The 24,816-nt window shown below is 41.8% G+C and overlaps 1 protein-coding gene across 4 annotated transcripts in view; it reads left to right on the forward strand.

The window, feature by feature from the left end:
* LOC148019174 (methyltransferase) overlaps window positions 1–24,816 on the forward strand; it is a 68,053-nt gene that overhangs the window by 29,995 nt on the left and 13,242 nt on the right. For 3 of the 4 annotated variants that reach the window (XM_087660717.1, XM_087660715.1, XM_087660716.1), the window contains exons 2-3: window positions 6,927–7,000; window positions 7,130–7,272. In XM_087660717.1, the coding sequence (XP_087516843.1) occupies window positions 6,927–7,000; window positions 7,130–7,272 (217 nt within the window). Of the gene's footprint in view, window positions 1–6,923; window positions 7,001–7,129; window positions 7,273–24,816 lie in introns of all 4 variants that reach the window. The other variant, XM_087660718.1, reaches the window with a different exon arrangement.

Raw genomic sequence — 24,816 nt, forward strand, 5'->3', positions numbered from 1 at the left:
GTGTCATAGATAGAGGCCCAACATGTGGATGTTCAGGGGAGCTAGTCTTTCCTCATTATTGGACATCATTTGAGCAGGATTTCCACTCCAGATTTCTCACGTGTACTGGGCCGAGGGACATTGTCATAGATGGGAGTTGATTGCTAGCATTATAACTTGGTACATTTGGACCGCAAGGTGGAACCACATCATTGACCTTCAGGATGTATCTATGACTAAGGCTCTTTTGAGGATTTGGAGAGAGATCATCCACAATCTTCACAGGAGATGGGAGAGGTTGCAGAGAGGATGTGACAGGATAAGGAGGAGAGAGGCCTTCGTATGGATTTGGGACTCTGGCACTTTTTTTCACGTGTCCCCTTACATGGTCTGGCATTATAGCCCACCAACATAGTAATAGGGGATTTTTTAGCTTTCTGTCCTAGTCCCATCTTGTCCCCATACCGTTCTAGTATTGTCCCCATGTTAGAGCCTGCTCTCATGGTAATAGGGTATGGCAAGTCCTGTCCCCATCCCCGTCCCCGTCCCCAAAACATGTCCCATGTTAGTATTGTTAGCAGATCAGATCCTGGTCAGTCGGACTGCCACGTGGCAGTCCGAGCTGATACTGCACCAGTCGGCTGCATTTAATGCAGCCGACCTGCCTGTCTTTTTCGCCCAGTTTTTTGGCTATTTATAGCCGATTTTTCCAGCAGTCTTGGACACTTTTCTGCTCGCAGATTACAGACTGGTGGCTCGCGCAGATTTCGTCTCTGTTCGCAGATTTCTGACAGGAGACAGTGCAGACTGCAGCGGACTTCGAGGTGAACAGCAGGTTGCATCGTCGAGGTGGAGACACGCAGTCCAGCGCACTGCGCTCGTGTACATATCTGCATATCTTTGTATACAGCACACTTTATACAGCAGATCTTCATCTTCCACTGTCTCTTTCTCTCTCTTCTCTCTCTGCGTTCTCTCTCTTTGTCCTACGCTTCCGCACCGCTGCACTCTGACATGGTATCAGAGCAGTGTAGAAGGGCTGATTGAGTGCAGAACCAACCTGAAGAGGAGTTTTCATCGCGACACAAGGCTGTGTTTTCAGCGTTTGAGGGCAGGCAGGAGGGCTGCGCCTCGGAACAAGGCTGAAACGAGCGTGGGCGCGTGGGAAAGGAGTCCAGGTGGTGGATTTACTGCTGTTTTCTGCTGTTTGACGAGGAGGAAGTTTGAGTGTTCAGCTTTCAAGTGCAGGTTTTGCTTTTTCATCGCCTCCGGCGGGTGAAGAAGTTTCGGGACGCGGAAGAGCCCTAGCAGGCTGCGTTATTACAGTCAGAGGGGGCTGCTTTTGCGTTTGCGAAGGCATTACAGGTGAAGATGTCTACAGAGATTGACTTGGAGTTCTAGACGATTATGGACCGGAAGGTGCTTGTCTTACCGGCTCTTCCCGCAAATCAGAAGCTCGATGGCGACAACTACCGCATCTGGCGCGTGATGATGTTGGCCATCCTAGAGTCCTATGATTTGGCGGAGCTTGTACAGGAGGAGATCGACCGGCCCTCGATGAGAGATGAGTCCAAACTCTCTTCCGATGCTCGTGCGGAGTTGGCCAAGGCACAGTCTCACTGGGACAAACTGAATGCCAGGATTCGTTCCTTTCTTTTTCTGTCTTGTACTACAGCCGTGATAGCTCACATCGAGCACTTGACGGTGGCTTGGGAGATATGGCTGGAGCTTGATCACATGTATAACCGGATGACCCTTATGAAGCGGGTTTCTTTGGAGGTACAGATGCGGACCTTGTCCGTGAACAAGTCTTCTTCGTTGCTGGAGCACATCAATAAGCTTAGACAGCTTCAGATGCAGGTTCAGAATGCGGGGAAGCCGATTTCCTCGGAAGACATGGCGATCACACTCTTGTCCCAGTTGCCGCCACGATTCGGTGCTTTCTACTCCGCCCTTATTACTTCGGGGCGGGAGTCCACTCTTCGGTGGGAAGAGTTGGTTCCTATGGTCTTGGACCAAGAGGAACAACTGAAGGGACAAAATGCTTCCAAGTCGGAGGCCCTGATAGGTCAAGCCTCTCAGAAGAAGGGGAATGACCAAAAGAAGAAAAAGGGGGATAACAAGTCAAAGAAGGACAAGGACAAGGACAAAGAATCCACATGCCATATTTGTGGAAAGACTAGCCATTGGAAGAAGGATTGCCTTGACAAAGACAAGAAGGACACCAACAAGAAGGACACGAAGGATTCTGGAGTGGTGGCTGGACCCTCATAAGCTGCATTTCTTCATCTAGCTGTCATTGAGGACTCCACCGAATGCTTCTGATGCTGCGATGACAACTCCCCAGGCTTGAGAGTGGATCCTTGACAGTGGTGCCTCCCAGCACATGACTCCTTCATCAGATGGTGTTGCCCAGTTGCGACCTTCGCGTGGGCAGATTCTCATTGGAGATAGCTCTTCGGTGTCTATTGCAAGACGGGGTGAGATGCAACTTATTCCAGATGGACGTGGTGGTACCCATACCTCAGAGGTCTTGCATGTACCAGGTTTAGGATATCATCTACTGTCAGTTCATAAGCTTTGTTCCCTTGGACTTCTGGTGGAGTTTGACAGTGATTCGGTGCGAGTCCTTGATCGTGGGTCAAGAAAGATTCTCTCATTAGGATGTGAGGAGAACGGCATCTACAAATTGAAGTCTTCTACCGCTCTCTCTACTCTTCTTCTTACCTCTCAGACATAGTCAGAGCTATGACATGCTCGGTTTGGTCACCTCAACTATGATTATCTTTGGAGGGCGTCACGTGGACAGCTTGTTCGAGGGTTGCCGGACATAGTGGTGAGCCAGCGGCCATGCGTCTCCTGCATTTGTGGGAAACAGCATAGGGATGCAATTCCCAACAAAGCTTCACGGCGGTCTACTTCACCGATGGAGCTTGTATCTACGGATCTTTGTGGCCCTGTGAGGAACGAGTCCTTGCGAGGGAGCTCGTACTTCATGCTGATCGTAGATGACTACAGCAGGATGACATGGGCCTATTTCTTGGCATTGAAGTCAGAAGCTTTCTCCCACTTCAAGGATTGGCTTCTCTTTGAGGAGAACCGATCAGGCCGGAGATTGAAGACCTTGTGATCCGACAAGGGTGGTGAATTTGTTTCTAATGAGTTTGCTCGTTTTTGTGCAGATAATGGCATTCACCAGGAGTTTGCTAATACCAACACTCCTCAAGAAAATGGCATTCTTGAACGGAAGAACCGAAGTGTGATCGAGATGGCGCTCACCATGATGGAGCACCGACAGACACCTCAGTTTCTGTGGGCCGAGGCTGTGGTTACTGTAGTCCACATTCTTAACCGATTCCCCACTTCGGCCGTTGATGGGATGACACCTTTTGAGGCTTACTTTGGGACTAAGCCCGATGTTTCTTATTTTAGGGTTTTTGGGTGTGATGCCTATGTTCACATTCCCAAGGCTCATCGTGATAAATTTGAAGCAGCTTTCCGAAGACAGGTGTTTGTTGGCTACAGCTCCGAGTCCCAAGGCTATCGTTTGTATGATCCTGTCAAGCGGGATGTGTACACCAGTCGAGATGTTCGGTTCGTGGAGGTTCCGGCCATAGCAGCAGGTGAGGAGTATCCCGTTCTTGGAGATCCTGGGGAGAGTTGGGCTCCCGCGACAGTTCCTTTGGAGCCCGCGTCTTTTGATTCTGATTCTGTTTCTGATACAGCGTCTACTGTTCCACCGGTCACCCCCGAGGAGATACCACTGGTGGATATCCCAGAGTCTTCAGCTGATGGGGAGAGACGAGGAGAGGTCCGGCCTCCTCCTCATTGGGCCCGTGACACACTCCGTGATTCAGGGATCGAGGGGGTCCCTGAGGAGTGGGGACCGCAGGATGGTCCGCGGCGATCACGGCGGCACCAGGCACATTCTACGGAGCTTGTTTGCTCTAACTATTGTTTGATGACCCGTGTTATGCAGGATCGAGAGCCCACCTCCGTGAAGGAGGCTTTACAGTCCGCACCATGGAAGAAAGCTATGGAAACCGAGTTGGAGGCTATTGAGAGGAATGGCACTTGGTTACTTGTGCCACGCCCCCTGAATAAGAAGGTGATTGGCGTCAAATGGGTCTTCAAGACCAAGTACCTTAGTGATGGTTCTTTGGACAAGCACAAGGCTCGCCTTGTTGCTAAAGGTTTTGCACAGCGCCCAGGGATTGATTGCCATGACACTTTTGCCCCCACTGCTCGTATGGCGACTATTCGAGCTGTTCTTGCCTTGGCTGGCCATAGAAGATGGCCTGTCTACCAGTTGGATGTGAAGTCGGCCTTCCTCAATGGTGATTTGAAGGAGGAGATCTATGTCGAGCAGCCTCCTGGCTTTGGATCTTCAAATGGGAAAGTCTACAGGTTGAAGAAGGCCTTGTATGGCCTCAAGCAGGCTCCGCGTGCATGGAACGAGAAGATTGATTCGTTCCTTCAGTCACAGTTGGGATATCGGCGTTCCAAGACCGATCCGCAGCTTTATGTACATACTTCCGAGGCTGGTTGTGTGCTTTTTGTGTTGTATGTTGATGATTTGATTGTCACAGGTGATCATGCACAGAAGGTCAAAGAGACGAAGGCAGCTTTACATCGGACGTTTGAGATGACGGATTTGGGTCTACTCCATTTCTTTTTGGGCCATGAGATTTATCAGTCTCAGAGGGGGATTTTCATCTCTCAGCAGAGATATGTATAGGAGCTTTTGGTTTCTTTTGCGATGGAGGATTGTCGGATCCTTTCTACTTCTATGGATCCGAACTGGAAGGCCACTTCCCATTCAGCTTCTCTCGTGGCGGATGCTTCCCGCTATCGTCAGTTGATTGGATCATTAATTTGGCTCCTCAACACTCGTGTTGATCTTTGTTTTGCTGTTGGGCTCTTGGCAGGGTTCATGAGTGAACCTTAGACGGTGCATTGGCAAGCTGCTCAGAGGATACTTCGGTATTTGAGGGGGACGTCTGATTTAGGGATTCACTATCCAGCAGGCACAGGTGGTTCAGATCTTGTTCTTGCAGGTTGGAGCGACTCCGATTGGGCCGGTGATGTGGACCACAGGCGGTCTACAACAGGTTACTGTTTTACCTTGGGTGTAGGTGTTATCTCATGGAGTAGCAAGAAGCAACCCACGGTAGCCCTTTCGTCTACTGAGGTGGAGTATCGGGCCGCGTCTTCCACCACATGTGAGGCTGTGTGGCTTCGGAGATTGTTGGAGGAGCTTGGCTGCCCCCAGACTCGTCCTACTTTGCTGCAATGCGACAATGAGACTTGCATTGCCTTGGCATGGAATCCTGTTTTTCATGCCCGGACGAAGCACATAGAGATCCAATACCACTTCATTAGAGAGAAGCTTCTGGATGAGACCATCACCGTGGAGTACTGCAAGACGGAGGACAATCTTGCAGATTTGTTTACGAAGGCACTTTCCCAGGCTCTACTTCGGAGACATTCCAGATCCCTCAGGCTTCTGCCCCGCCCAGGCTCTGAGAGGGGGTGTTAGCAGATCAGATCCTGGTCAGTCGGACTGACCAGTCGTGGCAGTCCGACCTGGTACTGCACGAGTCGGCTTAAATGCAGCCGACCTGCCTGTCTTTTTCGCCCAGTTTTTTGGCTATTTATAGCCGACTTTTCCAGCAGTCTTGGACACTTTTCTGCTCGCAGATTACAGACTGGTGGCTCGCGCAGATTCCGTCTCTGTTCGCAGATTTCTGACAGGAGACAGTGTAGACTGCAGCGGACTTCGAGGTGAACAGCAGGTTGCATCGTTGAGGTGGAGACACGCAGTCCAGCGCACTGCGCCCGTGTACATATATGCATATCTTTGTATACAGCACACTTTATACAGCAGATCTTCATCTTCCACTGTCTCTTTCTCTCTCTTCTCTCTCTGTGTTCTCTCTCTCTCAGTCCTACGCTTCCGCACCGCTGCACTCTAACAAGTATGCCCACTAGATTGGTTATTCACACAACCATTGTACATGTAATGCACTTAGACACTCGCTACAAAGTTACTTTGTACTTTGAATTTTACATTAGGGGAATTTCTCCAAGTGTTATTAAATAGATTTTTCTTTTCTCAAAAAAAAAAAGCAAGTTTGATGCCTTCATTGGGATTATGTTTTACCATGCTATTGGTCAACTTTCTTACTTTGTCACATTGTTAGCATAGCCAACTCTTCAAGAACCCATCTTGTCATTGTTCACACATGAGCAAATTAATAGCACACATGCTATTAGTTCTTCAGCTACTAGGAAGCTGATATGTGACACATCACATTACATCAATTCATCTCACTAGCATGTGTTGCACAATTTGCTCCTCACATGAGATACGCGGCTCCACATGGAACTGTCTTTGAATGATGTGTTACATTGTAGTGCATGACATTTCATACATCACATCATGCTTTCTGCCAGTAGTGGTTAGGATTAGGGTTTCAAAAAGCCCTACATGCACAATAATCCCTAATGTATGCACAATTTTCATAAATTATCCATTGATTGTGCCGTAAAATTAGTAGATTGCATCAGTTCATCTCAGCAAAAGGTCTCTGTCCTGCTAACCAACTGGGGTGTGGGCATCAACATTGGTAGCATTACTTGGTTGATATTTGCTGGACTGATATGTGCACCAAAAAGTGTATCGAAAAAAGAGAGTATTGAAGGAGCCAGGATGAATGTTGTCAACGATTTCAAAGAGTCTTTTGAACGATTTGATTTCCATCAACTGATAAAAAGTTCTCATGATTTTCATCTTGCATGGTAATTGGCCCAGCACAGGAGCAAACTATTTTGTTTTTCAGAATGTACTTATCATTATTGAGTTTTGAAGCTTAATTTGTTCAGCAACAAATCTTGCGTTTGGAATCTTCTGAAAAGGTTGTTCGTGGCTCTTGTGTTTGTAGTAGGGCTTGATAGTCCCTGTTGAAGGGGATGAATTTTGGCACATGGCAAAGGTCTTGCGGCTTGGTATAAATGACAAGTAGGTATCGAGTAATATGATGTTGTGTATTATGCATGCCGGAAAAAAAGAGTCCAGGATGTCTTTCATAGTTTGCCTGGAATTTTGTGACACTACTGTGCACTGAATCAATAGTGCAATGTTTTAAAGGGTGGAGCTATTTGATGGGAGGGGAACTATTGTTGAGGGAGTTGTGATCAGAGTTGGGCGTAACAGTATAGATGTCTCAGCTACTCAGAATATACAGTCAATTGCTCCAATTGGGCCACATTGGCATGTGGCAGCTGCATTTGGTAAGAATGAAAGCCTAAAAGCTACAATATTTCATCTCTTTTAGCTTGTTAATTGAAATGAATGTTAGAAGCATCCATGTATATGTTCTTCATTTGTGCATTTACTAAAGCTTCGATATAATTTTCTGTTTTGGGCTTAAATCATTGCCACAATGATATCCATGTGATAGTAGCAGCAAGATGGTGTGAGGTTTGTTGAGAAACCAAGTCATTCAGTACATTTCCCCTACTTCATTCCTATCTTGGTTTCCATTTACAGCCCCAAAAAGGCTTTATTTGGATTATTGTTTAATGTTGGGGCACTATCCAAGAGACTTCAGTGGGCGCCACTTGAGACAGTCTATGCCTATAAATACGGCGCAACTTCACCCATTCCATCCAATCCCACACATTCATTCCTTTTGACACTCTCACTCTCTTCCATATTCTTCTCTCCTTTCTCCATCCTTTCCACTGCCGCTCACACCCCATGAGGAGAACATTATGGCTCATGGCTTTTGCATCCATCTCCACGTGGTGTTTTGCAGCCTACATCATCTGGTGTCAGCCTTTCTAACCTTGTGTCAACATCAGGCTTCGTTTGTAGTAGATTCAGGCCCCTTATAGTAGGTTACGCCCTCTTTATCAGCCCTACATCAGATACTTGCGTTTTTGTGTTTTCTTCACTCTCGAAGGGTTGCCCAGCAGTCGCCTATCTAGAGCCACTTACACAAAGAGATCATCATCATATATTCTTGTGTTTTGCTCCATTCATTGTGCAAATTCCCTATAGGTGTTGCAACTTGATTTAGACATGACAATGTAGTTATCTTCAGAGCTTTGGCTCCGTTGTTTTAGCTTGATTCACTTAGCATGATTTAATGATTCATTATTCATCATCTTCTTCTTTAGTGTTTTTTGAGTTTCTCTTTTTTCTCGGTGTTTGCCATACACACTTTGTGTTTCCCCTTGCAATCTCTATTGTCTCTTTGGTTTGCTTTCACAACAGTTATATTTTGACATGGTATCAAAGCCGGAGGTACTCAGAGAGCTCCGAAGATCCTCTACTTTGAAGAAGGCAAAGAGAGGTTGCAGGAGCAGCAACATCTTGTGATTATCCATCATTTCCACTGCATTATTGGGAGTTATCCTTATCTTCTTCTCCTTGCACCCTTTCTTTTACAAGTTCACACTGTGATGCTATGTCTTCTCTTGACGAAAAGCCCGTTGGGTGCCCCTACTGTGGCAAGAATGGTCATACTACCAAAGACTATAGACTTCGACCTTTGCTCCCCACACCACTAGAGTATATGCATCCACCATGAGTCACTCCTTGTGCCACATCTTTCTTTTGCGCCACAGAGATCGTTTTGTATTGGCTATTAGAGTATTACGCTAAAGGCAATAACACACACCCAATGTGCACTTACGAGCAAAAGGAGGATCATCAAGCGCTATGACCTCTTGGAGACTGCCGCAATGTGCTACAGAGGTGTTCCCACCTATTTTTAGGTAATGGCTTCCATGGCCATGGCCCATGATTTTGTAGGCCGCTCCACCAAGAGATAGTGATTGTTGAATATCGTAATCTCATCAGTCCACTCCTTTGAGAGACAAAGGCTATGTGACTCCTTCCTCTTTTTCAGCTCCGTAGTTTGCTCCATTGAGAGATAATGACTGTTGTCCACCCCTAGCTCCCCAGGAGCTGTCCATTTTCTCACCTCCCTTGTCTTGCTCCACAAACATGGACTTCGATATAAGCATCGAGGAGATTTTGTGTGATTCCCCTCCCACCACTTCCCCTTCTGCTTAGGTTCAAGAGGCCATCTCAGGGAGCTACCTAGCCTTTGTTCCATTGGAGCCCTATATACCTTCTTCAGCATCGCCTGTGGCATTTCTTTTGCCTTTAGATGTTTTAGAGGCCATGATCCACAAGTTTCTTCATTTCATGTGTCTCTCAGAGGGCGAATCGCAGGGATCATATTCCTTCTTCAGCGGGGGATCCCTTTGCTTTGGCTTCAGAGGGGGTCCTTTCTCATCTTACGGTTCTTCACCCACCTTGTCGACAATTGTTGGGGTGGTTGACATCTCTATGCCACATCACCCATTTCCTCATCTATTTACTCATCCTTTGACACCCAGGATCTATTGGTTCTTTTCAGTTCCGGACTTTGGATGTTTCAGCCATGGCTTAGTGGCTAGACCTGCATATACTTTCCAGCATGGAGTAATAGAGCTTGTGGCTTCTCTCTCGAGGTTGAGTTTTGTGTTCTATTAGCTCATCATGGCTACTATACTTCACTACATGTTACCTTATAAGTGGAATACTGGGCTCCTCGGGTTGATCTTCTCTCTCATACTCCTCTTTTTCGCTCCTTTTTGGGTAGTGGGTCCGAGAGGGGGTGTTGAGAAACCAAGTCATTCAATACATCCACCTGAGAGAGTAATGAAACCACTCGAGAGACTTTAGTGGGCGCCATTTGAGACAATTTGTGCCTATAAATATAGCACCGACTTCACCCATTCCATCCAATCCTGCACATTCATTCCTTTTGACACTCTATCACTCTCTTGCATATTCTTCTTTGCTTTCTCCATCCTCTCCATTGCTGTTGACATGCCGCAAGGAGGACGTTACAGCTCATGGCCTTTGCATCCATCTCCACCTGCGTTTTGTTGCTAATATCATCAAGTGTCATCGCTTTTCACACGGCATTATCATTATCAGCAGTTGCTTGTCTACAACCACTTACATGGAGAGATCTTCATCAGATATTCTTGTGTTTTGTTCTCCAGTTGGCTGCCTAGCAGTCGCCTTGATAGCAACCATCATCTCAGAGAGATTTCAGCATATCCTTCATTTGCGGCAGCTCTCGAGGATTGGGTCTCGCTCCCTCTACAGTTGGCTATTGTGTTGCTCCTTGATTCAGACACGACAATGTAGTTATCTTCAGAGCTTCGGCTCCGCTATATCAGCTTGATTCACTTAGCATGATTCAGTGATTCATCATTCCTCTTCTTTTTTTGTGTTTTTTGAGTTTCTCTTTTCTCTTAGTGTTTGCCATACATACTGTGTGTCTCCCCTGCAAACCCTACTATCTTTGGTTTGCTTTCACAGCAATCATACTTTGACAAGGTTTCTCATTTTAATGCTGATTTGGACGCATAGATTGTTTTGACAGCCCATGTGCCTGTTGGTTGCTTTGCTTATATGTGCTTCTTTCGATTATGAGAAGCTTAAAACAAAAAACTTTAATGTAGGGGTTGTTTGCTATGGGGCCCAAGCTTTGTGTGCTTTAGTATCTCTATATTGAGAACTGATTATTGACATCTTCTAACTGGTATGTTGCATTGAAGGTGACCTCTAATGCTTAATTTCTAAGGGAAGGTGGCACTTTTTTGTTTTGCATGTGATGGGAGAGGTGTTTGTTTGACGGTTATATTTGCATACTTTTCTATGGTAAATTTCTCATTTTTGTTTCTTTATAAGGGCTTTGGCTATTATCTATTTTCTCCCTTGCTCCATTTTGTGCAAAGGTAATACTAAGTAATAGCAGTTGTCATCTGGCCTTTTATTGACCAGCCATTGTTGAAGTTCTAATTTGATCGGTTTTGCAAGGGCAAAAATGTCGAAATGATTTTCTTTCTTCCTATGCATGTAACTTGAATGAACTCCCCAACTTTCTTTCTTTCTATTAGTCTTTATATATTGGAACATTCATCCTTCCTTGGGGATCCAACATTCAATTTTGGATGCCATGGCTAAATAAAAAGCACAAAAATGGGATTGACAAGGATATCATTGTGAATGTTTGAATTATTGTTTGTTCCCAAGTCTAAGAGCCACTAAGGCCAAGTTGTGGTAAGTTGTAGCAAGTATATACCTTAGCATACACCAAAATTTGGCCTTGATTAGTTGGTAGTCTATTGGGTGCATGCAAAGGCTTTGGTTGTCTTAATTGTGGAGTAAGGCAAAGTGTGCATACTCGTTGATGAGGATATCCACATGAAAATTTAATATGAATTTCATAATGCACTTAGTGTAGGACACCTTGGTATAAACTAAACCTTGGGCTTGATTAGGTGGTACTCATGTTGGCTGCACACGAAGGTTCGGTTGAGTCTTGTGTGTGTGAGTACTTGTAGTGTTAGATCAACAAAGCTAATGGCAAAACAAGCAGGCAGCTACATCCTCTATAAATCCCTAATAAAAAGTAGAGCAATATCTCCTTGGACTTATAGTGGGATTGCCTTGGAAAAATTTGATGCCATGATGCAATTTGGGTAATGGTAGACCGATTGATTGAAATGGCTCAATTTATCTAGACAATTATGACCATTAAAAGCTGCGAATTGGCTAGTTTCTTTGTCAAGGAATTGGAGACACGTCCATCTATGTTGTCCTTGGAACATTCTCTAATTGATGGACTAAGCAAAAGAACAAATCAAACCGTGGAGGATATGTTGCATGTATATCTCTTGTCATCGATCTAAGTGAGAACACTAGGTCCCACATACTGAGGTTGCTTATAGCAATGTTGAGCATTCTACTATTGAATATAGCCCATTCATGTTGATGTATGGTTATGAGTTGAAACTTGAAACAATCTATTGCCATCAAGCTCAAAGAATGTGAAAATGCAGTCCGTATTTGACTTCTTGCATGATATACAATAAATGTTAACCATGGTAAAGGAGAGCTTTAAAACAATCCAACACCATGCTAGTCTTTAGGCTAACTAGAGATGGTTGCTTGAAATGCCATTTTGGCTGCCCAAAACGGGCACAAAATGGCATGTCAATGCGCACAGGGAATGTTACATGAGTGTAAGGATCATCTTGCTCATTTAGTGGTAAGGATATTGATAATTGCCCTAATGTGCCCTATGATATGTTTGCTAGTTCAGAGCAATGGTGGTAGCAATGCCTTATGGTTAGTGTGGCAAATGAGGATGAAACAAGTAAATATAAGGCATTGTTGTTAAAGCTTCTATTGAAGGGGCAGGCTTTCCCTCCCCGTGGGACTGTATGCATATAAACCAAAGAATTTAATGAATAACATGAATTCTCTTTCTTGCTGTCAGAAATTAATTAATATTTTAGAAATATATAATTCTATCAAAATATATGATAAAGAATGGTCAGATGTTATTCATAATGCTTTTTGTCTTTTTCTTAACTATGAGAATATCATGGCTACTGGCCAACATTATCAAGGGATTAGAGAATGGCTTCAGCTCCATGGCAAAGTGCATGTCCTATGGTTACATGTTTGCTCTATATTGTTGAGGAACTTAAGTGTTTTGTGTAGAGTTTCAAGTTACAAATGGTATTACCCTTTCATATATGTCTAATATTAAAATATTCGTAGATAGAGGTTCAAGTTACAAATGGTTTTACCTTTTCATATATGTTTAATATTTTAATATTCCTAGAAATAGGAAAAGAAGCTAGTGACTATTGACCAGGTCACAGAGACGTGAAATTTTAAGATGTGTTAATCTTGTCAATAACATTTGATTTAGTTATTAATCAAATATGCAAGGTTATTTAGCACAGGTGATGCACATGGTAGTTATTTCATGGTAACAGGCCAAGGATCCTGAGAATGCAGTGGGTGTCAAAGGTAAAAGTTGTAATAAGTTATGCCTAATAGGTACTAGGTAGTACCCATTGTCAGATTTCCATATAGACCAATTTATTGGCCACTAATGTCGAAGGTGACATTAGAGACTAGGCATTAATTAATTAATTAATGTTGATCTTAGGACTAATAACTACTCAGGGATACTTGGAATATAAATTAGCCTAGCCAATTTAATTAATGGTTGGTGGAATTAATTTTTTTAGCACTAGAATAATTATTAAATTAATATTTAAAAAGTGATTTAATAAGCTAGATAATGCTGAAAAATGGGATTAAAAGGCTACCGCGTGGCAAAACTTGCCCATGCAAGTGAGAAAACGTTTTTAGAGGGTGATGAAAGTCTATTCCAATCATTGTAAGGGAGAAGATGATTGTTGGAGAGTAAGGAGATGCTGCTGATGTGATTTGCAGCTACCATGGATCCGTCTTACAACAAGTGACAGCAATTTGAAGCCCTTCAAGAGCAGGTGACAGCAGCCCAAGGTCCTATGCAGATTATGTCGCATACAGTTTGGGGCTGCAATCTTTTTGGTGGTCCTAAGCTATAGGTGACAGCTTCCATGCATGTTTGAGCAACGCACCAATAGTTTTTCAACATTTCTCGCGATGAAACTCTGAAATTTCTCTCTACAACATTCTCTCTCATCCCCCAACCATCTCTCAAGTTATCTCAATAATTTGAGCCATCAAAGAAAGAGATTTCAATCAATCTTTGCTATAAATATTAATTTACAACAACCACCTCAGGATACGTGCTCAAAATTGAAGACCTAGGACTTGAATTCTAGCAACTAGAATTGAGGAATTTCTGGGAGATTCAAGAGACCAGCCAAGTAATATCAAATTTGGGGCTGAATTTGTCTTTCAAGGAGCAACATGAAAGCGAATCTCCAAGAAAATCAAGGGAAAATTGGTTTGGAGGCTTACTAATCAATTTAAACAATAAGAGCCACTTGGATTAGCAAAGGAGGTCAGAGGATCTCAAGGAGGTCAGAGGATCTCAATTGTACTCCCTCCATTTGAAAAAAAAGTTAAAGAAATGCCTCAAGGGGCACTAGTTTTGGAACCAGCAGGTTGTCCAATATCCAAGATTGTTAATTGTGCATTTTAGTTTTGTAAATTTGTTAATTGCTGTAATTAAGTGTTTAACCAAGTTATTTACCACCCTATCCGAGAAGAAAGACTGGTCTCATGGTTCCTTTAATAGGACACCATCAATTCCCTTGAATTGGTGGGTCCAAGGTACCTGATTGAAGGTCAGAAGCTTTGCTCTAGTGCCGAAATTGTATTCAACTGAGCATTACAGATAGTGAGATGGGGTTAAGCAAGAATGATGCCTCTTAATCTGAAAATTCACAAAATATTTGGGAAAATGTGATGCCTCATCTTGGACAAAGCACGGAGCTTGGGCAACAAGTTGAGAATGTGGAAATTGAACAAGAGGTGGGTCCTTCTAGGCCTCTTGAAGTTGATGACTAGCAAGAGAAAGAGAAATTTGATGACCAATGTAAAGATCAAGCAAGGACAGCAGCTGAAATGTTCATGCAATTGGCAAATGATCCTCAGTTTATACCCTTTTTGAACCCCTCAAAGGAGAGCAGCAAAGGCAAGAAGAGGAAATCGTCTTCAAGAGCTTCGGAACAGCAAGGTACAGAAGAGGAAGAGCCAATATAGTAGCATGATGTTCTAAATGTGGGTACTGAGCGTATGCAAGTGATGCCAATGGGGCAATTGATGCATATGTAAGGCCAACTTGGAAGTGCCAATCCAATGCTTTTTGGATAGCATGACACCCATGCAATGATGGGGTAGCCAAGATACTTTGGTGGTGGCACTAGTTTCCATGCTATGGTGGATCAAGGACCGCATACGGGGATATATGATACAACTCCTTGTCATATGCATCAACCAATTCGTAGCGTGCAAGGCCCAATATATTGAGTATGGCTGGTAATATGCATAACCCCATGTATAACAATGTTGGCATGATATTGGGGCACAAATTGGCAAGTTTGGCAATGTATATATTCATGCCATTGTATTTTGGACTCATGGTATTACTGTTGGTCATGCAGATTCCCGTGGTCATAAGGAAAATTGCTACTAGTAATGCATGCAATATATGGGAAAATGTACCTTGGTATGGCATATAGTATGCAAATTCCCATGCACAATCGCATTGCAATGGCCCAAAGTATACAAACAATAATGTTTCCTTATGCATTTGGTGCACCTAGCATGTCAGGTACACATGAGGGGCTAATCAATTAGATGCAATATTTCATATTAGTTAAGTTGGAATTGCATCCATGTGAAAGTATAAAGCATCGCAATGCTTAAGGGGAAAAATGACCTACAACCTCATGGAGGTTTCGAGGCAAGTATAGTTAGAGGTAAAGCTTGGTGAAGCTTGAACATCGTTTTACCAATAGATGCAAAGTGGATGGAAGAGGATGACTTGGCAAACCATCCTTAGTTGTTGCAGCTTTATCTAGATGCCTTTCAATTATAGCCAGGGCTCAATTAGATTCAACAAAGGAGGGGTCTGAAGTATTGCCTAATGCTTAAGGGGGAGATAGCACTTCCACTCTGCCACTTGTGGATAGCTCTCGTATGTAGTGGATCTTGGATGTATTCAACATGCATCCAAGGTATTGTGCTGACAATATGTTTGCCATGAGGTCACCACTCAGTGTACTAGTCATTGTGAGATCTATACAGATGAGTATGAGTTTCACCGGAGTACTGAAACTATACTTTTGTATCAGTTTATGATCAGTTGGCATAAGTTTATCTCAATTTTGAGACAAAAATTCAGATCAGTTTCAGCTCAGTTTTTTATCAGTTTCAGAACCGTTTATGGTCACTTTTGAGATTAATTTTGTATTAGTTTTTTGCAATAGTTATTGATCAGGTTTTGCAATCAATTTGTGATCAGTTTGGAATCACATTTGCAGCAATTTCTGATCAGTTCTCAGATCACCAAGTGACCAGTTTATGATCAAATTATGCTCACTTTTCAATGGTTTACAGTTGGTTCCATGGACAATAGCATGTTAGTAAATGTCATTGACAGTTTCAGCCACGGTTTATGCTGAGAATATGCTTTACTGTGGTTCTATAGTCAGAACAACTGAGAAACATGAGTTATGGATGCATCCAATGGGTTTCTAGCAACAATTTTGAGCTAATTTTCAATATTATCTAATATTTATGTTGGCTGGAAATTTTCCACAAGTTTGGGGCATGTGGCATGGTTGAACAACAGTGACTAATGTTGTGACTATGATGCCTTATGGAAATTCCAATGCAATATGCTTTTCCTTTGGCACAATACAATGCAATCGAGGACAATTGTAAGGATTTCAAGTGGGAGGTCTGTCTCATTGAGACATGAAATTTTAAGATGCTTTAATATTGCCGATAACATTTGATTAAGTTCTTAATCAAATGTGCAAGGTTGTTTAGCACATGCGATGCACATGGCAATTATCTCATGGTAACAGACCAAGCACCCTAAGGATTCAGTGGGTATCAAAGGCAAAAGTTGTAATAAGTTATGCCTAATAGGTACTAGATGGTACCCAGTGTCAGATTTTGGCGTAAACTAAATTATTAGCCACTAATGTCAGTGGTGACATTAAAGACTAGGCATTAATTAATTAATTAATGATGGTCTAAGTGCTAATAACTGCTCAAGGATACTTGGAACACAAATTATCCTAGCCAATTTAATTTTTGGCTAGTGAAATTAATTTTTTTAGCACTATAATAATTATTAAATTAGTATTCTAAAAATTAATTTAATAAGCTGGATAATGCTAAAAAATGGGATAAGAAGGCTACCACTTGGCAAAACTTGCCCATACAAGTGAAAAAAACGTTTTTAGGGGCTAGTGGAAGTCTATTCCAACCATTGTGAGAAAGAAGATGGTTGTTAGAAAGCAAGGAGAAGTTATTGATGTGATTTGCAGCTACCATGGACTAGTCCTGTAACAAGTGACGGCAAATTGGAGCCCTCCAAGAGCAAGTGACAGCAGCCCAAGATCCTTTTGGTGCAGGTGACAACACACGGGAGGGGGACAGCCAAATTGCTTTGGAGACTTGCTTGTCAATTTTAACAACAAGAGACACTTGGAGAGGTTAGAGGATCTCAGTTGTACTCCCTCCATTTGCAATAAAAGCTAAAGAAATATCGCAAGGGGCACTAACAGTAGATTTTTAGGACTAAGCTAAAGGCTAATGGGACTTTAGACAAGTACAAGGCTCACCTTATGGTATAAGGGTTTCGACAGAAGCAACGCATTGACTTTGAAGAAACCTTTGCTCCTAATGGTTGACATCATTTCGTCTGTTGTTGGTTATACTTACTGCTCATTGTGGTTGGCCGATCTATGAAATGTACGTCAAAAGTACCTTTCTAAACGGTTATCTAAAGGAGAAAGTCTATGTGGAGTAGCCACACAAATTTTCTTCTACTAATCGGAAAGAGAGGGTCTTTCGCTTATAGAAAGCTCTTTATGGACTTAAGCAAGCACCGCAGTCTTGGTTCCAAAGGATGGATGATTTCCTTAAAACTCATGATGCCATTCTACCCCTTATGACCCAAACTTATATGTTCGCATCACTTCAAAGGGGGTCAGCTATATCTTGTTATATATTGATGATTTACTTATCATTGGCTCAAATTCTACTGCCATAGCAGAGGCTAAGACCTAGCTTTGTGCTACTTTTGAGATAACATACCTTGGTTTCTTGTCTTACTTTTTGGGAATAAAGGGAGTTCGATTTGGAGAAAGTATTTTTATGTCACAGCAAAAATACGATCTTAAATCAATAGATTTGTATTGCAGGAATCACATCCAACCTGTGGCCACACCTCTTAATCCCATTGTCTATCTTTCTAAGGATACCCTAGGTCAGCCCTTCAATGAGAACACCTATAGATTTGTGGTATGGAAACTCCTTTGGTTGATTCACACTAGGTTAGATTTAGCTTATAGTTTGCTTAGTCGGTATTTCACTACGCTTAGGATGTCACATTGAATTGTATGTATTCGTGTTTTGAGATATTTGCGCTACACCTATTATTATGGCTTGTCTGGTTTCAATTTATGTTTGTAGGGGTACACTACCTCTGACTGGACAAGAGATCCTGACACTCGGCATTCCCATGGCAACTACCTCTTTACCTTGGACACGAGACCCATCTTTGGGCCAACCATAAGCAAGAAATAGTGGTGGCTTCAATAACCGAGGCCAAGTATAGGACTCTCTTTGATTGTATGACAAAGGCTATCTACTTGAGGAGCTTACTGGTTACACTTCAGTTTCCATACGACTCTCCTACCATTGTCTACGACTCTTGTAAGTCTTGTGATGCCCCTCGCTCATCAGTAGATCAATATTCTTCTTCAATTGTTGTCATTGAAGGTGCTGAAATTTCATGGCACTCTTCTGGATCCCTTACCCTATAGCTTCTTTCTAGCCCGTTCATGCAATTCTCAGCAATCGCCAACCTTCCAAGGGCAGCCTATATGCTACATTTTGCAGTCCCAGTTGTCACCATAATCTTCCTGATCATTTACAGCCTGCTGTCCACTGTTCCCAAGCTGCAACTACCTTGATCAGCCTGATCGAGACAAACCAATCTGTGTTTGCAGCTGCTGATCAAATTCAGAGGCTGTCTGCTGCATTTCAAGATCTGTACACAATACAACACACTCTCCAGCTCATCTCTTTGCCCCGGTCCTTCTGAGACAAATGAGTTCAAGGTTTTGTATTCACTCTGCATAGTGTGTTTACTGCATTGAACATTGTCTTCATTCATTATTCATTCTTTAGTATTCACTCTCTCTAAGTTACTCTTCACCTCTATGTTCTTCCATTATCACTTTATATTTATCTTTGGTGCTCGAGTATTTCTTTGCACCCCCTCGTCTTCATCTACTTTACCAAATGTTAAGAGGATGATGAAAGTGGAGTTCCTAGAATATATGCATGGCAAATTGCCTAACTACACTCCTTTGTCTTCAATATACTCTCCTTTAGCAATTGCGCATCAATAAGAGTTTGATGGTGAGACTTGCCACCTCTCCGCTTAGGGAGAACTTATCACATTCGGGACAACTCATGAACCCTTGTCTTCATTAGAGCCAAGCCCAATGTCAAGTTCATATAATACTTTCTATTTGTGTGAGCCGGAATCCTTCTCTGTTGCTTCTCTTGTTGTGTAGGATCCAATTGGAAGTTACCATGGAAACCATGATCCGTATTGGTATGTTAATCTCCATAGAGGAGACTCAAGAGGTTGATATTATGTCTTCAAGTATACCTATTACTTCATTTGAGCATGCTGTTGGTGCTAATCAATCGCAAATCCATCTCGTCCCTTACGTTTCTATTGCTTTCCATAGCTTAGAATTAGATTCAATACTTGCATCATCCACACATCAAGTTCAATTTCATCAATGTCAAGTACATCGATGTCATGAATAGTACATCAATGTCACGAATAGTAGGATTGCCGTGAGAGGGGGTCTCTACCCTTCATTTGGTACTGGTACTAGCTAGGTAATGGGTTTCGTGGAGGGGGCTTTTGTCATGAGGACATGTATTTTTGAAACCTCACTTAACATGTGAATTAATTTTTAGTCACATTTTTAAGTAAATGTTGCACATGCGAGGTGTAACTAGGGTTAGAGTAAATTTATGAGCCCGAGATCCGAGAAAATCACAGGATGTTAAAGACAAAAGTTGCTATAAGTTATGTCACACAGGTACTTGGTGGTATCTGGTGCCATTTGTTGGCCAAGGTCATTCATTTGGCTATAAGTGTTAGTTGGTGACACTAGAGAAGTGGTGTTTAATGGTACCTAACGCCAATGTGATGGTCAAAGATGGCGTAGAGATACTGAGGAATGAAAGTTATCTAGCCAATTTAATTATTGGCTAGTTAGATTATTTTTCAGGGCACCGAAATAATTATTAGATTATTTTTCATTATTTAAAGACTGAAAATTAATATTTAATTATGGATAATGCTTGAAAGACCATTTGAGAATGTTGCCACTTGTTGTCAAAAATGCCCATGCAAGATTGAAAAATGTCTTTAGAGGTTGGAGAGAGTTATTTTAGTACATTCAATTTGCGAGCGAGAGAGAGAGAGAGAGAGAGAGAGAGAGAGAGAGAGAGAGAGAGAGAGAGAGATGTTGCTGGTTTGATTCGTAGCCATTGAGGACCTTCTGAGGTAGATGGGTGCAGGAAAAGGCCAATCAACAGTAGGAGATAGTATCTACAAGCTGTTGAGACAGGGCAGCAACAATAAATGAAAGATTTTTTTCAGTTCTTCATAAAGAAAGTTTGAATTTTCTCTCTCCTTAGCATTCACTCTCAACTCCTAGCCTTTCTACAGTCTTGCTCTGAAGATTACATTATTGAGATCACCAAAGGTTGAGAATTTTCAGATTTCTTTGTTGTAAATCCTAATCTGCAACAGAAATTAGAGTTTAGCAACAGCTTCGAGAAGCATACCAGAAATTGGAATTTCCGAGACTTGGATTCAATAGGGATGAAGCTGTTTTCAATCAAATTTAAGTGGAGGGACGAGTAAATCAATGAATTTGGACAATTTCCATTTGCATCAAAGCGGGTAAAGGCCAACTGATTACCCGAATCAAGGGACAAATTAGATTGAAGACTTGCTGGTCATTTTGGACAACAAGGGGAATTTGAATATCGAAATGGATTGGGAAAATCCCATTGTACATTAACTTCTTCTTTAATTAAGTTAAAGAAATACCAAAAGGAGCGTCAATTTTGGTGCCATCAGGGTGTCAAATGTCCAAGATTGTAAGTTAATTTGCATTTCTTAGTTTTGTAATAAATATTGCTGCTATTAGGGAATTACCAGCCATCCACAGAAGGAAGGTTGGTTACATTGTTCCATTGCCAGGATACTACTCAATCCCTTGATTTGGTGGGCCCGAGGCACCTGATTGCAAGCCAAAGCTTTGTGCTAATGTTGATTTTTGCTCTCAGTTGAGAAATTATAGCAATATGTCTTTGTATAGTGAGATGGACTCAAGTAGTGATGATGCCCTTTAAAATGAACATTCACATGGAAATGAAGGAAATGCAATGCTTGACCTGGACCATGGATAGCAAGCTGAAAATGTTGTTGTTGGTAAGATGCACGGCCTTCAAGATATAAGGAGGCTGATGACCAGCAAAGTGAAGAGGAATTTGATGACTGACTAGTTCAAGAATCGGATGAGGACAACAACAAATCTCTTTGCTGAATTGACAAAGGATATTCTATTTACCCTATTTTTGAATGCTCCGAAGAAGGACAGTAAATGCAAGAAGAAGAATATGTCTTCTGTACCTTTGGGACAACAAGGTGTATAGAAGATAATGCCAAACCCTTCATTTGAAGCTCCGAAAGATGCTAATGAAACAAAATAATTGGTACAAATGAGGCAAGGAATGTAAATGCAAGGCCATCACAGAAGTGCCAATCCAATGGATTTTAGACAGTTGGGCATGCATGCTATGATGGGGTAGCTAGGATATTTTGGTGGAAGCACGATTTTTCATGCTATGGTTTGATAGGGATTGCATATAGAAATGTATGACAGAAATCCCTATGATATGCAGGAACCAATGCATGGCATGCAAGGCCCAATGTATTCGGGTATGCAAGGCCCATTGTCATTGTATGCATGCAATGATTGATTCTCGTGCAAAAAAGATCACTATTCAGCATAAGGGAAAGGTACTCACACTTGATGTAAAGTTGAAAGGTGAATCTGTCCCTCTTGTATCTACAGTTGCTATTTCTAAATTAATGAAAAATCATCTTTCAGCGTACTTGGTTTTTGCTAAGGATAATATGATAGTGAGAATGTTAGAAACATATCTAAGTTAGAGAAATATCGTATGTCATTTTTGAAAATGTATGGTGATTGCTTCTCTCAGCCACTTCCAAGGCAGCTATTGTGTGAAAGGCTAGATTATACCATAGATTTTATTCTTGGAAGTAGTCCACCTAGTAAGCCATCATACAGAGTCAGTGCAGCCGAATAGGAGGAGATTATGAGTAAGATGAATGATTTGTTAGAAAAAGGGCTGATTCAGCCTGCCTCATCTCCTTTTTGTTCTCAAGTGCTTTTGGTGTAGAAAAAGGATGATTCACGGCGTATGTGCATTGATTATCATGCTTTGAACAAGATTACAATAAAGAATTACTCTCTGATTCCTTAGATTGATGATGTTATGGACAGATTGCAAGGGGCAGCCATATTCATCCGTATAGATTTGAAAAGTAGGTATCATTATATATGCATTAGACTGGAAGATGTGCCTAAGATAGCTTTTAAGTCATCTTTTGGATTGTATGAGTTTCTTGTTATGCCTTTTGGACTCATGAATGCTCCTGTCACTTTTAATCGGATGATGGATCACAGCTTCAGGCCACATAGAGGATTTGTGTTACTTTCTTTGATGACATAATTGTCTATTCAAAGAATGAGCAGAGTATAGAATACACTTGGGCATTATATTCAATGAATTGCGTGAGCATAGGTTGGTTATCAAAGATAAGAAAAGTGAATTCTTCTTGCATGAGATCCACTTTTTGGGGCATATTGTATTGGCTGATGGTATTCGCATGAACCCTGCAAAGGTTGAGGCAATATGATCATGGCTACCTTTGAGAAATGTACATGAGGTCCTTAGCTTCTTGGGTTTATATTCTTACTACAAGAAGTATATACACGGGTTTGCTGAAATTGCATCTCCATTGTATGCTTTGCAGAAGAAGGATGTGCCATTTAGATAGAGAGCAGTGAAAATTTCAGCATTTGAAAAGTTGAAGGAAAAGATGACTTCAGATCTTGTGCTTGTGTCGCCCAATCTAAGGAAGTCATTTGTAGTTCAATGTGATACATGTGGTAACAACATTGGGGCTGTTCTTATGCATGATGGTCGAGTTGTGGCTTATGAAAGTCGAATTCTCCACAATGTAGAAAAGAATTCGTAGGTCTATGAGAAAGAGCTCTTGGTTGTAATTCATGCATTGTCTATGCGGAAACATAATTTGTTGGGGGCTGATTTTACGATGCAGACATACCATCAAACTTTGAGGTTCTTTTTAATGTGGATAAAGTTGTCAGAGAAGCATATGGGATGGGCAAATTTTCTCTCTATGTTTCATTTTTAGATTGTACATATTGATGGTAAAAAGAATGTTGTGGTTGATGCACTGTTATATAAGTCACAAATTTTAGCCGTCAGCATGGTTTATCACACTGGATGCCATGAAACAGCAATATGTTGCTTATTCGAACTTTGCTAATGTTTATGATCAGCTTTGCAATGGCCAAAGGCATGAACACTTGGTGCTAAGAGATGGATTTTTCATTATGTATGAATGACTTTGTGTCGCAAAGTAGTTAAGACCCAGAGTTATCACTCAAAGTCATGCTTTTCTGTATATAGGACACAAAAGTATTGATGCTACAGTCAAGGTAGTGGAGTCTTTCTTTTACTGGCCAGCTTTGAGGCATGATATGAAACAATTTGTTAGGATATGCATTGTATGTTAGAAGGTAAAGCATGATAAGCAAAAGATGCCGGGTTTGTTGTAGTCCTTGCTCATTCTAGATAGGCCTTGAGAGCATTTCAATGGACTTTATTTTTTAGCTTCCTAGGACACCTATAGGGAATGATAGGATATTGACTATTATTTGCAGGTTTAGCAAACAAGCCTATTTTCTTCTAGTGAGGAAGAAAATGAAGGCTGATCATATGGCACCATTGTTTTTGCAACACATCTTTAAGTATCATGGTATACTATAGTTGATCGTTAGTGATTGAGACCCTCAAATGACCGGTTTATTTTGGAAGGGATTATTTGAGAATATGGGTACTGCGCTAAAACTCTCATCATCCTTCCATCCGCAAATAGATAATCATTTTAAGGAAGCAAATTCGACAGTGTTGAATATTTAGACCACAAGACAGTGGAAGCAGTATTTGCCCTTGGTTGAGTTTTCTTACAACAACATAGTGCATAGTTTCACGAGCAAAGCTCCATTTGAGATGGTTGAGGGTGGCAAGAAGGTACCACCTATTCTGCAAACTAAGGATAAGATCTTTAAGGCTGATTGTTATATGGAAAACTTGGATGCGGCATATGCAAATATAAAGTATGCACTTTAGAGATTACAAGAAAAGCAAAAGAGGGCACTTGATCGCCATAGATGTGCTTTGCAATTTATAGAGGGCAATTATGTGTTGCTGCGTTTTGAAAAGGCAAGGCTGAAAAAGATGAAAGGAAGAGAAAAATTGTATCCAAAGTTGAGTATGAGATACTATGGGCCCTTTCAGATGTTGGAGAAGATTAGCGATGTGGCATATCGGCTGAAATTACCTCTACATTGGTGGATACACAATGCCTTTTATGTTAGATTGTTAAGGCTTTTCATGGTGATGTGCTAGAGGATATGTCTACTGAAATTCAGCTTGAGGTTGAGGAGCTGGATGAGATTTTGATACCCGAGCAGATTTTGGCACATAGGGAAAGAAAGGTCAAAGGTAAAGTTTCCAAGCGATACTCGGTAAAATTTTAGAATTATTAACCAATGGATGCCAAATGGATGATTGATTTTCTTCAGTTCTTTGCATCTACAAACTATTGAGATAGGGAAGGAGTAATAAATGACATTTTCTTCAGTTCTTCGTGAAGAAAGTTTGAACTTTTTCTCCTCAGTATTCTCTCTTTTCTCCTAGCCATTCTACATCCTTGCTCCGAAGATTATATCATTGCGATCACCAGAGCCTGAGGAATTTCAGATTTCTTTGCTGTAAACCCTAATCTATAGCAGAAATTAGGGTTTAGCAGAAGCCTCGAGAAG

This window comes from Lygodium microphyllum, chromosome 20 (genome assembly GCF_053477565.2).
Source record: "Lygodium microphyllum isolate KBCC chromosome 20, Lygodium_microphyllum_v1.1.10, whole genome shotgun sequence".
NCBI lineage: Eukaryota > Viridiplantae > Streptophyta > Polypodiopsida > Schizaeales > Lygodiaceae > Lygodium > Lygodium microphyllum.